The 17,672-nt window shown below is 57.2% G+C and overlaps 1 protein-coding gene across 13 annotated transcripts in view; it reads right to left on the bottom strand.

Moving 5' to 3' along the window:
* Window positions 1-17,672, bottom strand: part of MYO7A (myosin VIIA) — an 88,558-nt gene that overhangs the window by 54,300 nt on the left and 16,586 nt on the right. For 11 of the 13 annotated variants that reach the window (XR_010147287.1, XR_010147288.1, XM_063783256.1 and 8 more), the window contains 10 exons: window positions 14,694-14,846; window positions 6,506-6,690; window positions 5,817-5,938; window positions 5,594-5,736; window positions 5,206-5,319; window positions 4,164-4,317; window positions 3,071-3,147; window positions 2,312-2,431; window positions 1,479-1,621; window positions 275-485 (listed from right to left, as the gene is read on the bottom strand). Coding sequence is in view for 11 of the 13 variants with exons in the window: in XM_063783256.1 (XP_063639326.1) it covers window positions 275-485; window positions 1,479-1,621; window positions 2,312-2,431; window positions 3,071-3,147; window positions 4,164-4,317; window positions 5,206-5,319; window positions 5,594-5,736; window positions 5,817-5,938; window positions 6,506-6,690; window positions 14,694-14,846 (1,422 nt within the window). In the remaining 2 variants the exon portion in view is untranslated. Of the gene's footprint in view, window positions 1-274; window positions 486-1,478; window positions 1,622-2,311; window positions 2,432-3,070; window positions 3,148-3,943; window positions 4,006-4,163; window positions 4,318-5,205; window positions 5,320-5,593; window positions 5,737-5,816; window positions 5,939-6,505; window positions 6,691-14,693; window positions 14,847-17,672 lie in introns of those variants that run through there. The other 2 variants (XM_063783260.1, XM_063783264.1) reach the window with 2 other exon arrangements.

The following is a 17,672-nucleotide window of genomic DNA, read 5'->3' as shown; positions in this document are numbered from 1 at the left end:
GGTGCAATCCCCTCTCCCCCTCCCCAACTCTGAGATATATGCTGTGTCCTGAGCACCCATTCCATGCCAACTGCATGCGTGCATGGGCCCAGAACCCCATGGACTGTAGGTGATTCCCAAATGGCAGATGCCTATACTTGAATTGGCCCCCGAGCCAACTTGAGAGGTGGGTATCATTAGTCCTATTTTGCAGATGAGGAAAGCCGGGGCTCAGAGCAGGGAAGCAAGCTGTGTGCACCCAAGACCCTGGGAGGCAGCAGCAGCACCGGCCCACCTTGGGGAACTTGCTCTCCTCATCGATGAGGGAGATGATGTTCATGGGCTTGTTGGCAATCATGTCCAGGGCATCCTGGTTGTCGGTGAACTCGATATGCAGCCAGTCAATGCTCTCCAGGTCATATTCCTCCTGCTCCAGCTTGAACACATGCCGCACAAAGAACTGCTGCAGGTGCTCATTGGCGAAGTTGATGCAGAGCTGCTCAAAGCTGCAGGGGCACAGGGATGGGGTAAGGGTGTTGTTCAGGCCCCACCCTGCTGTTCAGGGCCTGGCTCTGCCTCCGCCTGCAGCATGGCCTTTAGCAAGCTGTCCCCATCATGGACTCCAAACTCAGAGGCGAGGGGAATTGTCAAGTCCACCTCCCTCCAGGTGCAGAGGAGGACACGGAGGCCCAGCAAGGGCCTAGGGTCACTCTGTGAGCCAGAAGGAGAGCTAAGGCTTTTCAGGACTCTTTCCCTGGCATGATCAAGCCCTGGGGAGGGCTGGGGATTGGCAGGTGGGCACCCAAACCCCAGGCAGATGCCTGGGAGAGAAAGACCCCAGAGGCTGGCTGATGGGCCATACAGGGACATCAAAAGTGGCCTTGGGAGGTGGGAAGGGGGTTGACAAGACTTGGGAAACAGAGCCCTGGCTGCAGACATGGCCGAGCCACGGACACAGCCCAGTATGTCGAGTGTGGGTGTTTTGGTGCTGGAGGGCTTTGAGACATCCAAACAGCAAGGGAACTGATATGACTTGCCAGGTCCTGACTTTCCAGCAGGAAGTGGGGCTCCAGGACCCACCTGTATGTGACACCACCCATCAGCCCCTCACACGGCCCCTAAAAGGCACAGAATCCCAAGGGTGGCGGAGACCCCAACACAAGCGTGGCACAGGCCTGGCCTCCCTGCTTTGAGGCGCCTTGCAGCATGGATCTGGGCAGATCGGCAGTGGCCAGTGGGGCCTGGAGACCAGAGGTTTCCTCCCCGAGTGTTCAGGATGCGTACGGCCTCCTGACAACCCCAGCCAGGCTCAGCTGACCTTGAGGAGGTGAGGGACACGAGGGGATGGGAAGTAAAGGGAGAGGGTCCACTGTGATGATGGAACAGCCTGGCAGAGTGTGCCAGGAGCCAACTAAATGTGCTTCGCAAGGGAGAGACGTGATATTTCTTATTTCCATATTGGGGAAGGAAATTCCCACGAGCAGAGCCCCACGCGGTACCTGTTCACAGCAAAGTTCTCGAACCCAAAGATGTCCAGGAGGCCGATGGACCTGCGAGAGTTCTTCACATCCTGGGAGGGAGGCTTGTAAATTGCTGCGTTGATCTTGTCCACAATCCACACAAACAGCCGCCCGTAGATCCCCTGAAAGGCAGCGATCAGCCACTGGCACCAGCCACACCCTCCCCCGGGGGACAGGCCAGGCTCCTGGACCCTTCGTGGTGTCGCTCCAGCCCTTGTGTGGAACAAAGTGCCGTGTGAAACCCCCAACCCTTTACTTGAGCTGTTCCCTCTGCCTGGAGACCCCTTTTCCTGCTTGAACAGTTCCTACACATTTTTCAAGGCTCTGTTGAGATAACAGCTCCTCTTGGAGAAGCCTTCCCTGACCATGCAGCAGGGGAAGGAGCCCTCCTTGGGGCTCTCATCTCTATGTCCAACCCTGTTTATCTCTGAGGTCCCCGAACCCAGCCCAGGGCCTGGTGTGGTGGGTGAAGGCTCGATGAATGGCAAACGTGTGGTTGTAGAAACAGGACCTGACCTAGACCCCCTCTTCTGTGTCTTCTGCAAAGAGACCAAAGAGAGTATCCCCGGGCTGGGAACAACATGGCTGACCAAAGCAGGCCAAAAGCCAAGGGCCTGGGGTGGCCAGAGCTGGGAAGGCCCCAGAGGAGCATGGGCACCTGGGACTCAAGGAAGGCCGACTGCAGCCCCGGGGCAGGCAGGGGTGGCGACCCAGACGTCTACCCACCTCCCAGGACTCCTTGGCACCTGCCCATCAAGAGCCCAACTTCCCAAGGGGTAGGGCGAGCAAGTGGCCCCTTCCCTCCAGCCCACCTTTACGAAGGCGTCGCGTACGTCCAGTGCCTGTTCCCTGCTCAGTGGGGTGGACACCGTCTCCCCGCGGGTGATGAGGGTGCGGCTGGTCAGGCAGCTCATCAGGTCTGGGGGGTTCACCTGGTACAGGCAACACCCCAGGTGCTCACCTGCCAGCCTGCCCCTCCCTCCACCCACACCCGGATCCCTCCACTTTCCAGCACTGGCCTGGCCCAGACCACTGCCTCCACTAAGCACGCCTGCCCCAGGGCCCACGGCCAAATCCTCCCTAGCCATGGAAACCTGCCCCAGCGCTGCCTGGAAGGAACTTCTCTCTCCTTGACAGCCCCGCTTAACTCCCTCCAGCATGTCACCTGTCCCTTCTAGGACCAGCCCTGACTCTGGCTTTATTCATCTCAGTTTTCCAACCCTAATAAGTGTTTGCTAAAAGACAGACAGACTCAATGCATTTGACCCAGGGACACCAGTGCCCTTTGCCCAGATGTGGAGACTGAGGCCCAGAGGGCAGGGATGACTCACCCAGGGTCACATAGCCCAGAGCATCACAGGGCCCCCACCTGCCCTGCCATACCCGCAGAAGCTCCTTCAGGACCTGTGCCTAGCACAGGACCTGCACACGGTTTCTTCTCCATATTGAACAGAACTCTCCAAACCACAGGGTCCCAGCAATGTGGTTCCTACATCCCAGCCCCCAATGAGCTTAAACTCAACCCTTCAGAGGGACAGAAGTCATGGAGGGGAGAGAGGCCAGGCACTGACCTCAAGCAGGGATGCAGCTGTGGCCAGCGATGGGGAGAAGAGGACCTCACAGGCATCCAGGTTTTCAAATGTGCGTGCTGTTGGCAGCAAGGGGCACAGCATCAGGGGAGGGAGGGTGGGCAACAGGGGCAAGGGGACAGTCCTAAGAGGACTAGGCTGCCACTCCTGCTGCCGGGGTCCTGCCCTGTCCAGGGAGGGCATCAGCATTGTGACTAAATGCTTCCTCGGGTCAAGGTGTATTTGATTAATGTTCTCACCATGAGTCTGCAGGCAGCATGAGGGTAGGGACCACGTATGCCCTGCACATGGCACCATGCCTGGCATTCGAGGAATAGACACTGGCCATTGCAGCTCTCTCCCCACTCCCAGGGCTCTTGGCAGCAGCCCTGGCTCCTGTTAGACAAGCTTTGGATCCCCTCCCCGACATGTGCTCTGTTCTCAGGACCTTTGCACAAGCTCTTCCTTCTGTCAGCTTACCCTTCCCTGTGTCTCTTAGTCTTTCAAGATGCCTAGACTGTGATCTCCTTAGTGCTGGGATCATTCATTCCTTGGGCACATTTCCTGGGGCTCCTACTCTGCCTGGGGACCATGCTGGGAATCAGGAGCAAGAGCAGAGTGGGACCTGCCACCTGCCTCAGGGGATCACCTCCCAGCCTGGCACATAGTGGGTGTCCAAGAATGTTAGATGAGTGAACACGTTCCCTTCCCTAGCCTTCTCCCTTTCCAAAGATGGCTATCCAGTCACTCACACCTTAGAGTGAATTAGTTCAAAGATTTACCCTCTCTCTAAGACATCTGACTTTAAAGAAGAAACCAAATTTGAAGTGAGTCTTAAAGTGTCCATAGACAACTCCCAATATACTTTAACTGTACCTCTCCATGGTGGACTGTCAGCACAGCGACACCACACCCACAGCTGATTTCAATCTAGCAGACCTGTTCAAATCTAACCACAGGCGAATTCTTCCCAGCTTCCATCCCAAAGAGGGCACGTGCTAGGACAGAAACTGAGCTGCCAATACCACGTGGGCAGCAAGGCACTGCACTGCCCTTGGCGCAGGGGTGGGGCAGGGCGAGTGTGGCGCAGCCTCACCCTCATACTGCAGGTTGCCCAGGTGCAGGATGGCAGCCAGGAGCTTCGAGATCTCCCAGTTCTCGGTGTCAGTGAACATGAGCACCTTCATGGCGGAGCGGATGTTGGCGTACTCCTGGCTGTCCACCCGGCCCTCACAGGTTATGCAGTTACCCTGGTGGGCAGGGTGGGAGAGTGGGGTGCAAGAGGACGTCAGTGTACCCCCAGAGGGGCAGTGCCTGGCTGCCTGCCCAAAAGGCCCTTTCTGCCTGACAGGCCAGGCCAGCCCGGGGCCCCAGGCGCTGACCTCACCCGGTGAGCACCACAACTCCTCCAGAAAGTCTGGAGGGTCTAGAAAGCCTGGGCTTCCCAGGAACTCATTCTCCACATCTGGGGGTGCTGGTGCCCCTTCTTCCCATGAAGAGCAGGCAGGTCACTGATGCCAGGCCAGCCCCTGTCGCCCACCTGGCAGTCACAGCACTTAGGCCCTACTAGGCTCCTGCAGCCCCCCGGGGATACCCACTATCAGGGACTCGACCCCCTAGGCAGGTACTGCCTGGTGTAGACAGAGGAGAGGTAACTGCATATGAGCAGGGTTTCAACAGTGGGCACACCCCATTCTCTGTGTGTCTACAAGAGTGTGTGTGTGTGTGTGCACGTGTGTGACAGCCAGCTACAGAAAGTGTCCAGGGACACCTGTCACACCTACAACACACACATGCACACACACATATATGCTTCAGGTGCCATAGCCCACACTTACGTCCATGTGGCCTGGCCCACCCCAGCCCAGCCCAGGCAACCAGACATGGGCTCTCCCCATGGCTAAAGGAGTGGTGCTTCCCAAGCCAGCCTGCCGTGTGCATGCCCCAAGGTCCCCCACCCTTTGCTTGGTGGCAGCAATGGCCAGGAGCCCACTTCTCCTTGGTGTCCAGACAAGCCAGCAAGAAGCTGGCACCTGAGCCCTGTGACCAGTGAGACCTCAAGTCTGAGTCTGCAGTAGCCAGCTCCCTACAATCCTAGGGTGGGTGCCCCCCTACCCAGGGGCCCACCTGGGCCTCACCATGGCCAAGTAGTTGTAGTCAGAGGCCTGGCCCAAGCCCAGCTTCTTCTTCTGATCCTCACTCATGCCCTCCAGCATGCAGTAGAACACGTGGTAGTTCCTTTCATCCAGGGCCTGAAAATGTGGGCACAGTGCTGGGGGCCAGGGGAGGAGGGCCAGAGGAGGCCATCAGGAACTAGCCTGGGATGATGGTTTACTATTTTAACAAATGGCTTGTAGAGAAGCCCATCGGTGGGTTTCATGGTGGGATTTCCAGCACAGAGGCAAGCAGGCAGCAATACGGGCAGGTGGGGGAGCAATACGGGCAGCAATACGGGCAAGTGGGCCACGCAGACCCCTGAGGCCAGGGGCCTGGGTCTATTCCTGCATCCCTGGGGCTCAGGCCCACCTGGCGACAGACACGTGACTTTTCCAGCAGGTACTGCTCAATCTTCGCGCCCTCGATGGCGCCGCGCTTGTTGAAGTGGATGTCGATGTACTTTCCGAAACGGCTTGAGTTGTCATTGCGGATGGTCTTGGCATTCCCAAATGCTGCGGAGTGAGTAGGGTGTCACTGGCAAAGCCCACTCCCGCCCCACTGCCTGGTCCCACCCTCGGAACTCTGGTCCTACCTTCCAGAATGGGGGTGGCCTCCAAGACCTGCTGCTCAATCCACGAGTGCTGCCCACTGATGGCTGCCAGGAACTGCAGGATCAGCTTTGTGCTCTCCGTCTTCCCGGCCCCAGATTCCCCACTGCAGAGGGAGGGAGTGGCAGGACCTGTCACAACCCACAGGGACTCCCCACCAACTGGAACTCAGCCCAGGCTGCACCATCCACCAGCTCCCCCATCTGTAATATCAGCTGACAATACGGACCCTCCAGGGCTGGGGCAGGGCTCAAGGGCCCAGTGCTCCACCGCACTCTCCTTCACCTTCGTTCAGATACAAATACACCTGCATCCATACTTGTCATAGAGCACAACACATATTAGATGCTCAGTCAATGCTTTGTCTTTTGCCCTCTGCCCAAAAGAAAATAGGAGCCTGAGATGTCAACTGACCATAACTTAACAGGAACCAGCAGTAAACAAGGCTGGCCTCAAAAGCTAATGTGAGCTTTGGTAGCATAGAGATATAAGACCCCAGAAAGGGAGGTGATTTTCTACATTGTTACACAGCACAGAGTACATAGGTCTGGTTCCTGAAGAGCTGGATGGCATTTCCGACAGCGGGGGCAATTCCTAGAGGTATCAGCAGGAGCGCACAGTTGGAGCTCTAGGTCCTAAGCCTGGAGCTCCACACAGGTGCTGGGCCGCCCACCTGATGATGCAGCACTGGTCTCGGCTGTTGCGTTTCATGTTGAAGTAGCAGTTGTCAGCGATGGCAAAGATGTGGGGGGGCATCTCCCCAATCTTCTTGTTGGTATACTGGCGGATGTGCTCTGGCGAGTAGATGGAGAGCAGCTGGTAGGGGTTCACAGCCACCAGGATGGAGCCCGTATACGTCTGCGGGCAGCAAGAGATGGGGAGCTCGCTGATTCCATGTGGGAGACTCTGACTCTAGAAAGCTCTTGGGCTCTGCCCTGCTCCAGCACCCTGGAGGGAAGAGTCCTGGCTTTGGAGTCATGTGGGTGGACCTGGAGCCAGAATCGGGCCTCCTTAGGAGCTGGGGCAGGGCCTTCTGTCCAGCACTGGGTCTGGCTCGGAGTTAGTGCTCAGTGACATTTGATGAAGAGGGAGGTGGAGTCTCTAATCCTAGATTTCCTTCTCTTCATCTGTAAAATGAGCGTAACTCTTTGTGAAGATTAAAGGAGGTGATACCTTTTAAAATTCGTGGCACACACTAGGTACTATGAAAATGCTGTCTCCCGCCATCGCCTCCAGGCCCTGTATCCCAAACTTTTAGAGCGAAATTAATCAACGGGACCATGTCCAGAGGGAGGCCAGGTTGGTGAGGAAGAGGGGTGTGAGAAATTAGCCACAAAGAGCTGAAGGAGCTGGGGTAAGTGGCTTGGGGGCTGGGTGGGCCCCACTCTCTGTAGCACTGCCCCAGGACAGAGGGAGATGCTGTGCTCTGGGGGACAAAGCACCTCCAGCTATCCTGGGCAGCGTAGGCGCAGGGGCCAGGTGCACCTCAGATAGCCTTAAGGGGGTTCTCTACTTGGGCTCCTCTGTTAGTACAAAGATCAGCTGTCTGCAGGCAAGGCTTCCTGTTGTGGCCTTGAGGTCCTGCCACAGGGGACAACAGCCTGGCCCTTCTGCCACCAGAGCTGGGTGAGGCACTCAGGGTTACTTCTCCCTCCTCCCACCCCACGTCTCAAACTTGAAAAGGTCAGGCAAGCCTAGACCATAATTGGCAGTGGATGTATTGATATCCGGGGCCTGGAGAGGCTGAAGAAAGATGTCCAGGGGAGGTGACAACCTGCCCTCCCCCTCCCATTCAGGGCTCAGTGCATCACAGCAGAGCCGCAGCTATGCCCCAGCAGCCTCAGCCTACTGTGGCCACGCAGGGAGAGTGTGGATGCAGGCACCGCATGCCAGGGGAAATGCCCACCCTGGGGCCAGGTGGGGCCAAGACCCAGGCTCCAGTCCTGGCCTTGGCTGGCCTGGACCAGGAGGGCTGGCCAGAAACTGCCCTTCTCTGGGACCCTGGGCCCAGGAAGACCTTCCTTTCCCACCTAAGCCTCTTCCTCCAATCAACCCATGGAGAGAAGCACTTGAGCCTCACTGTGCTGACCTACTAACCGTGCCACGAGAGCCAAGCAGGAAGAGCTGGGGTGGGGTGGGGGCGGGAGGCTGGAGGGGAGCAGCCAGGCCAAGCAGGCAGGCAGCCAAATAAGACGCCAGCTGGAGCTGGCTCTCTGTGCCACACTCACCCGCCCTCCACAGTTGGTCTGAGGTTGCAAAGTGCAGAGCAGAAGAAAAGGAAGCTGGTCAGTGGGGAACAGGGGCTACAAGAGCATTTTCCACGAATGACACCCACATGGCCCAGGGCTGCTGAATTCTCAGATCAGGACCTGTGGACCCCCAGCCCACCAGGCCCTGCTCTCAGACCCCTCAGCCATCATCCCCTATAGTTCAGCCCTGCCCAGCCATGGGAACCGGCTAGATTCTGGTGGAAACCTGCATCAGACTAGGAATCAGCCCCAAAGAACATCCCTTTGGCAAACCTCAGTTTGCTAATTTGTAAAAGGGGAAGTTAACACCCACCTCCCTTGGCTGTTGTAAAGACTAAAGGGCAAAGACATAACCTTTGCCAGGCACCTGATACATAAACGCCACCTTCCTTTCTCTCTTTTGAGGCAGAGTCTCGCTCTGTCGCCCAGGCTGGGTGCAGTGGCTCAATCTCAGCTCACTGCAACCTCCATCTCCTGGGTTCAAGAGATTCTCCTGCCTCAGCGTCTCGAGTAGCTGGGATTCTAGGCATGTGCCACCATGCCCAGCTAAACTTTCTTCTTAATAATGTGATGCTCAGCCGTCTGGCCCATGATCCCCACACAGCACAGGCTGATGCCATGCAGCCATTCGACAACCCTTTACTGAGACACACGGGGAGGCTGGGGTGTGAGGGCCCTGACGGAGGCCCCTAGATTTCATGAGATAGGGGTGTAGGGGAGGGAGAGCCAGGGGGCCCACCCGCTGGTAGCAAGCACAGAGGCGTGAAAGGGCGTGACATTTAGGAGGTCTGCTGGTGAAAGGTCACCCCGGCAGCTGTGGAGGATGAATGGTGGTCACCCAGGCTGGAGGCAGAGGCCGTTTCAGACCTAATGGACCAGCTTCCAGGAGGCAGTCAGAGCCCGATGGAGGGAGGCCCTGGGAGCAGGCTCTGTGGCCACGTGCAAGGCACGGGAAGTCCAGAGAGGGACATGGGGGATGCTGAGACGCTGTGAGAAGCTGGCCCAGGGCTGGGGCCAGGCTTTCTCCCACCCATGGCACCCACGGCCTTCTCCACTCTGCCCACAGCCCAGAGGGTCCTCCTGCACATGAACCCTTCAGCCCTGAGCCTCCTGATGTCCCTACTCAATGCCACCAGCACATCCAGACCAGAGCTCCCCCTTCCCTCCAACCCTGCTCTCTCCAGCCTTCCCAACTCGACCAACAGCACCATCACATCCCTCACCCAGGGCAGGAAACTGGGGAGCCCCTGGACACCCCTCCCTCATACCACTCCCACTCTCCATCTGCATGCCGCCTCCCTGGCCAGGCCACCCTCATTTCTCAACAGCCCACTGCAGGTGCCTCCCCACTGGACTCCCGGCTTCCATACTCAACCCCCCAACAATCTATCCTCCACTCGGAGCCATGCGGGCTTTTAAAAAATCTAACCACATCATCCCTGCTGAAAACCCTCCAGCTGTTTCCCACAGCTTCTGGACAAAGTCCAAATCCTCTCCCTGTCCACAAGGCCCCAAGCCCTGGCTCCTGCCACCCTCGTCAACCTCAACTCACAACCAAGAGGCTCCATTCATATGAAACTTTCAGTTAAAAGCACCACACTCCAACCCCTGCCATCTCAGACCAGGGACACGCTTCCCCTACCCCTTCGTCCAGATAATTCCTTCTCATCTTTCAGTTCCAAGCGGAGAGGATGCCTCCTCCAGGAAGCCAGGCACCTTCCTGTACAATCATCATACCCACAGGTCTCCTTCAGCATGCCCAGCTGACTCCTCTACAGTCCCCGTTCAAGGCCTCTGTCCCCCAGGGCCTGGCACCATGCACGGCACATAAGAGATGCTCAGCAACGTTTGCTGAGCGGCCAAAAGAGCAACTAGATCAATGGGCGGGGAAGTACAGGGCAGGTTGTCACCTCCCCTGGACATCTTTCTTCAGCCTCTCCAGGCCCCGGATATCAATACATCCACTGCCAATTATGGTCTAGGCCTGCCTGACCTTTTCAAGTTTGAGACGTGGGGTGGGAGGAGGGAGAAGTAACCCTGAGTGCCTCACCCTGCTCTGGTGGCAGAAGGGCCAGGCTGTTGTCCCCTGTGGCAGGGCCTCAAGGCCACAACAGGAAGCCTTGCCACTGCCAGCCACAGCAATCTGCAGGGAAGGTAGTGAGGGGACAGGCCTGTCAGCAGGATTGAGGCAGCCCCAGCCATGCTGACGGGAAGGGCGGTTGGGATGTGGCCAGTGGAAAACCACAGAACAGCGTGGGAGAGATGCTACAATCTGTGCAGAAAAAAATGAATAATTTTTTATGTATGTATGTATGTATGTATGTATGTATGTATGTATGTATGTATGTATCTACCTAACTACTTATCTATCTACAAAACAAATAAGAGAAATGAGGCCTCTTTCCTCGGTGAGGCAGATTCTCTCCAGTAAGAGGGCAAGAGCAAGCCCTGTTGGGCTCAGGACTTTGCAGCTCCCACCCCATCACCCCTTTTACTTCCTCAGAAGGCCTCTGGAGGTGTGATCATATCCCCGCTTTGCAGATGAGAGAAGCGAGCCTCCAAGAAGTGGGAGACTTGCCAAGGTCACACAGCAGATGTGTGGGGGGTAGGGTGAACGAGAAACCCTGGCACCAGAGCCCTAGCTCTGGCCTCTCCACCTGGGCTTCCCCAAACCCCAGGAACACACTCATGGGACTGACAGAGCCAGCAGCCGGGGTCTCCGGAAGAGGAGGCTGGCCACCACTGGCAATGAGGCCCTGGCCCTCTCTGGGCTTCTGTGCCCAGAGGTCTTAGCACTGCTAAGACCTTAGCACTGCTCCCTGAGCCCTCTGGCCAATCTCTCTAAGGATTCAGGTTGGCAGAGAATTAATGCCCAGCACAGACCTCTTGTTCCAATCTCTAGTAGTAAAATCTGCCCTGTGGAGCCACAGGTTGGGTGGGGAGAGAGGAGGACTATTCCCAAACCAGGGATACAGCACGTGTGGTCCCTAGGGGTCCCCAGGCGGAGCTCAGGGGGCCTCTCTGAGGCCACAGAGATGTAGCAGGAATCAATTTCACCTCCTCCAGGAAGTGCCCAGGCCTGTCGGCTCTGGGGACTTCGTTAGCATTTAGCAGGCCATGGAGACCAAGAACACATCCTGGGACTCACAAGTCTTCCTAGAGCCACAAAGGTGCCCACTCCATGCAGTCTCCCTGTTGTGCCTAGGAAAGGCTGAGACCAGACAGGGATAGGGATGTCCCCAAGGGCACACGCCAAGACTGGACACCAGCCTCCCACCTCCCAGATCAGGGCTCCAGCCTCTGCTCAGCGTTAGGGAGCCCTGGGTCCCCACCAGCCCTTCCACACAATGCGGGGACGGTCCTTGCTCCCTAGGACCATGCAGTGAGGGGTTGCTAAGTGTTCTCTGAGGGCCTTTCCTCATTCTGGAGTGGCTGGGGCTGATGTGTGGCCCTGGGATGCTGTCTCAGGCTCCTGGGGACAGGGAAGCTGGAGGCAGGCGAGCCCAAGACAGACAGTCAAGAGCAGAGCATCCACCGGCCCAAGGCTGTGAGCTGGCCATGGTAATCGGAGGAAATCCTGAGTGCACGTGTTGTGCCCAGGGTAACCCAATCCATGAAGGGACGGGGGGTTGCCATGGTCAGGGACAGGTTTGGTTTCCAGGTGGGACGATGGCCCAGTTGCTTCTTCAAAGCCCTGCTCTAATCCTACCTCATCCACCAAGTCACAGAATCATGAACTCAGCGAGTCAAGGAAACCTCTTTGAATCCCACAGTTCTTTAGCATGGATCCCCAGTCCAAGAGACACTGAGAATCTAAGGTCAGCGGACTATTGGAGCTGAGGCCCTTCCAGGTGCCACAGCGTGGTTTCCCGGCCAGGGGTCCTGGACAAGAAGGCAGCTTATTCACCTACCTGGACCCCCACCCCGTCCATCCACAGGGGATGGCCCTGCCTCCTCCCTCTCGCCCAGAAACTAAGTCAGAAAGGTTATGGTGAGAACTTCAAATGAGGCAAATGGTTCAGATTTGGGGCCTTTCTGGAGAACCCATAAATCTCTGAAGTTATTTTCTTTGAAGCCCTCCTGGAGGATGTAATGTCCAAGCTATCCTCTGCTGGCCACCCAGGGATCAGTTCACCACCCTCCTAATTTTACAAACAAGATTCACTGTGCCCATGGTTTCTGAAGTTTTTTCCTCCCTCTCCCTTATGAATCCTGTTTTTGCCTTTGTTCCTTGATGCAGCTGACCTACCGACTCCTTCGCATGAGGACCGGCTTGCCTGCACTGTGGCTGACCCACATGCTTCATGCCCCTGAGCTATGCTGAGACACTGGTCTGCAGGGGGCCTGGCGGGAAAACTTCCATTTTACCCAGCTCCTCCCCTGAGACGGGGCCCTCCGCCTCCTCCTGACAGGAGAGTGGGCCTTGGGTTCCAGCCTCAGCATAGGGACAATGACAAAACACTGGCCCTGGAAGTACCCTGCAGGCAGGTGGACAGGCTCCCTGCTCACCTAAGGGTGGGACTGCCCAGGCCTGGGTGAGTGGCCACAGAGAACCCCAGGACCCACCAGTAGCCACTTGCCCTCCAGGGAGAGGAAGAGGGGGCTGCCAAGAACTGGGGTGTAGACACCAGCGGGTCCCTGTGAGATACAGCGGGTGGGTGCCCTGGGCTCGAGTTCTAGCTCCTCCCCACTGGCTGGGTGATGCTGATGACATCTGGAAGAGCCCCCCATGCCCTGCCCCTCTGAGTGCAGGTGAGGCCTGACTGAGGGACAGAGTGAGAGGGGCTTCGTCAGTGCTAGAAGGCTCCCTGCGAAAGCCACTTCCTATGCCCAAAAAATGGACAGCAAGGAGCCACACACAGCCTCTCCTCTGGAGCCTGAAGCTGCAGAGGGACCTAGAGTCAGACAGTGGCTGAGGACCTCTCTGGCAGCTGAAGGGCCGTAATTCCAGGGCTCCTGAGAGGGACTGGACCCCTGGCCCTGAGAGCTCCTTGCCGTGATTCTTCAGTGACAACACCTGGGGCTCCCTGAGACTTTTCCAGCCCTGGGCCCTAGCACCCCTTCATGGTCCTGACAACCTGAGGGACACTGCCTGCCGATCGCTTGCCAGCATGGCCCTGCCTCCAGCATTTATTCATGCCATGCCCCCTCCTGAATGCCATCTCTACCAGCCAACCTCACCCACCTCCAGAAGCCCAAATACCACCCCTCTGAGCTGGGAGTGACATCACTCCTGCAGACCCCACACCTCCCCCAGTAATGCCCCTAGTACCAGCCTTCCCTGGGCCTGGGTCTCAAGATAATCAGGCCAGCCCTGCATCAGGGGGGTCCCTCCTGCTCTCTGCTGGGGGTTGCACATCCTTGGTTTCCTTTGCCCTTGGGCTGCGGGAGGATGGGTCTGGGTCAGAAGCAGGCAGTGACCCGGGCACGGCACAGCTCCGGGCCTGGCTAAACCTGTGGAGTCTCAGTTTCCCTGTCTGCAACTGGGCTATTGGGCTAGAGCAGCAGTTCTCAGGGTGTGGACCAAAGACCCCTAGGGGGTCCAAGACCCTTGCAGGAAGTCTGCAAAGCCATCTCTTTCCCAACTACACATCTGTGAGGCCAGATTTTCTTCATACACTTCAGCCAAAATATCACATCAGACTGGACGTGAAGCAGAGATGAGAATCCAGTTGGCTTTATTAAGCCAGACATTAAAGAGATTTGAAAAAATCTGTAAAAACAATGCTACTCTTCTCACCATTTTTATTATTTTGGGAAATGTCATTTTTAGTAAAAATGTTATTTATATTATCTTATAATAGATTTATTATGGTTACTTTTTCAAAAATTAATACGTTTCTAAATGTCTCAGCTTTAACTTCTAATATGGCAAATATCAACAGATATAACCCAGTACACAAAAGTCCTTTGGGATCCTCAATAATTTTTAAGAACATAAAGGGTCCCTGTGACCAAAAAGTGTGAGAACCTCTAGAGTAAATGATCTCCGCGGGCCCTTATTGCTCTGCTCTTCTCTGAGCTCAGCCTCTTGGAATCTGCTCTGTCCTGGCTGGGGAAGAAATCTTTATTTGTCCTCCCCATTTGAAGGTGGAGGAGAGTGGTGTGTGTGTGTGTTTCTAATATCAAGGTTTGAGGGGTGGAGGAGCAGAGCATGTTCCCTCCTTTAGCACCCTCCTGAGGATATCCATCCATCCCTATCCATCCTCTCTTGGCCCTGAGGCCTGATGGCAGGTCCTAGTCCCTTAGCAAACGCCCAGCAGAGCTGCCCTCCTGTGCATGGGCAAAGCACCAAGCCGCTCACTGACTCCGCCCTGGCCTCCCATTGGTTTCAAGGCCTAGAGAGGCACATGAAAACTGTGTAGTACAAACCGCTCCCCACCCCAACCACAGACTACAAAAGCCACAGCCCAAGAGGATGAGACCCCGCCGAGCGGCTGCCGGCAGATGGGCCCCAGCAGGGGCCCCGGGGTCCAGCTGCACAGCGGACAAAGTCTCAGGAGGCAGGGCCCCGGCAGGGCGGGGCCGGAGGCAAGTCGGGAGGGGTGGGGCGAGGTGGGCGGGGCGGGGCCTGAGGGGGCCTGGACGGGCACCGGGTGGGGCGGCACTCACGTAGATGAGGTGGTCCCGGTAGCGGATAAGCAGGTTGCGCAAGATGCCCGCCTCGTTGAGGTCCCCCAGGCGGATCATGTCCTCCACGCCGTGGACCGACGTGGGGTGCATAGGCTTGATGTGCGTTGCGTTCTGCGGAGAGATCCAGTGTTCCTGCGGGGAGCCAGAACGTCAGCGTGCTCTCCTGGGGCCCAGGCTGCGCACTTCAGGGGAAAGGGCCGGGACGGGCGGGAGCGCGGGGTGAGTGCCAACCCGGGTAAGGGCCTCGACCTCTCTGGCAGCCAAACACTGTCAGTTCTAACAGGGTTCAGTCAGGATGGTACCAGCCACCTCTACCCCTCAAGGACCGCTCCTTCTCTTAGGGGATTTTCTCGCAGACCTAAGAGGTGGGCAGGGCAGGGATTTTGGCCCCATCTGACTGTTGTCAGTAAGGGGATCAGAGTTCCCTCAGGCCCTTTGCAGGATGGAGTGGAAAGGGTAATAATTAGAAGTAGACAAGCTTGGTCTCAAATTCAGGCTCCGGTAAAAAAGAAAGAAAGAAAGAAAAAAAAACATTAAAAAGTGATTTCAGATAGTGCCAAGGATACCTCAACAGGCGTATGTGGTGGAGAGTCATGGGGGGAGCTGCTTGAGATGTGGTGGTCAGGGACTGCCCCTCCGAGGAGGTGGCATATGAGCTGAGGCATGAAGGAAGAGAAAGAGACCACTGTAAAAAGATTAGGGGGAGGGGGGCAGAGGGCTCCAGGCCCAGGGAACAGCAAAACAACTCCTCAGGCTGGCAAAGGCTTGGCACGTTCAAGGGAAAGCTGGAAGGCAGGGCAGTAGCAGTGGTGATGGGGAGAAGGGGACCCACCCAGGAGATATTTCCTGGGGCTTGCTGATGACCTGTGGGAGCAAGGGGTGTGAACTCTTGGGACGTGTGAGCTGAAGTGGAGGACACAGGTTGCCTGCCCAGCTCTCCTTACTCCACAATATTCCCCAGCTGCCTTGTGGTGGCAGATGGGTGAGCATTTGGGAAGTGCACCAGCTCTTTCAACAAGCTGGCAAAGCCCTGGTTTCCTCAGGGCCCTGGGGCCCTCCCCGCCCCCAGAGGGTCTCCAGCACCTTTGCAAAATCCCAGACTCTCAGGGAAGTGTGGCCATTGCCTGAGAGTACGTCAGCCCTCCCATCCCCAAATGCCATGACCCAGTAGCCCCAGGACCTGCCTTTTGGGGGGAAAGGGGACCTCTCTGCCACCTCCCAGCTCAGGCCCTGAGACTCGCTGAGCAGATGTGATGCACATGCCATGTCCTCCCCCACCTGCTCCTCCTCCAGGTCCCTCCTGGCATAGTCAACCCCAACAGCTGGACACTAGCAGGAATCTGGACATCAGCTCCCCCCACCACCACCCCAGTCCAATAGGTCACCCAGTCCTGCCCATTCAACCCTCTAAAAGGCGGCTGAGTGGGCAGTACCCTCCTTGCCACCCTCAAGCCCGTACCCTGATTGAGACCACCGTCTCTCACTGGCCCGGCCCCGGCCTCTTGCTGTCCCCATCTTACCTCCAGCTCTTCCATCAAATCCCTCGTCCCCTGGGCCTTTCCTGAGGCACCCTCCTGACCCTGTCACTCTGGGGCTCTCAGCCCTTCCCTGACTCCCCTGGGCTCCTCAGCCTGGCATCAAGGGCCAGCATGCGCTAGACACAAGGACCCCTAACCTCCATCCCAGCTACCCCCGGTACATCCTAGCCAGGGAACACGGGTTTCATGTCCCCAAAGGCCTCTGTGACTTGGCTCCACTGTTCCCTCTACCTTCTTTCTCCTTAGCCTTCGAGGCTTGGCTCGGAGGTTTCCCAGTTTCTGAAGCCTCCCCTGACAGTGCTGGCCACCCTCACATGCTCCATCTGTGCCATCCCCCTGCCTCCAGGGCCACATCTCAGGCCACGGTGCCTCACACAGGGGCCGGGCACAAATGATGCGGCAGGGAGCCTCTGATGGGACAGATGGCTGGCTGGTGACTGCGGGGGACCAGGTCTGAATGAGAGGCAGAAGTCAGTCATGGACAGACCCCAGAAGTCCCCCATTCCAGCCCCCTCACTTCACATGAGAAAACAGGCTCGGAGGAGGGTGGCAGGCTGCCTAGGCCCTCAGGGGGATTAGGGGCTGCGCTGGACAGAGCCCCCACCCCAGTTTCCCTGATACTCCACGGCACTTCTGGGCCAGCAGCACTTCAACGCAGGGCAGGCTCTCACGCAGCCTCCCCAGGGCGAGGGGGTGGGTACTGTTAGGGAACCTGCCTGGACTTTCCAGTCCCGTGTGGAACATTCCTCTCTCCCAGGCACCCTATTTCTTACACAAGCTGATCCTGTTGGAAAATCCCCCCATGCGGTCCCCGCTCCCTGCCTCTGTCCCAGGCCCCAGTGTGGACAGGAGGGGAGAGGGCTCCTGGGCAGGCTGTCTGCTGTCGCCACTTGACCCCAGCCTCAGGTCCCCACATCCCTCCCCATGACAGTTCAGCACACAGGTTGACAGTGCTCAGCCACGGCCTGACCCCGGACCCCTGAGCACATCAATTTGCCCTCCTGAGCCTCCATGTCCTCAGCTGTGAAATGGGAATGAGAGTAAGAATCCCTTCTTCCCAGGGGTTTTGGGAGGACTGATGGATGTGATCACGACATCCATCTTTGTTGACAGCTTTCTCCTGCCAGGTCTGTAGAGTGCTGCTGCTTGGTAAATGCTCATCCAGAGCTGGGCATTGTCACTCTACTGCCTTGTGATTTACATTTGCTTCTCTAACATCCCTAACAGAGAATCACTGACCCCATTTAACAGTGACGAGCCGGACTCAAGAGGTAAAATGACTTGCCCAGTAGCTGCACCGCTCCCACTGTTTCCTGCGTGGGAGGAGTCCCAACAGAGGCCAGCACCCTGCAGGTCAAGGTCCACAGGTACCTACCAGGGGCCAAAGTGTAACCAGGGCAGTAGCTGAGGCCTGGCCTGA

The sequence above is a fragment of the Pan troglodytes genome, chromosome 9 (assembly GCF_028858775.2).
Source record: "Pan troglodytes isolate AG18354 chromosome 9, NHGRI_mPanTro3-v2.0_pri, whole genome shotgun sequence".
In the NCBI taxonomy this organism is placed as follows: domain Eukaryota; kingdom Metazoa; phylum Chordata; class Mammalia; order Primates; family Hominidae; genus Pan; species Pan troglodytes.
Note: the sequence above shows the minus strand (reverse complement) of the source record. Positions and strands in the feature narration are given on the sequence as shown.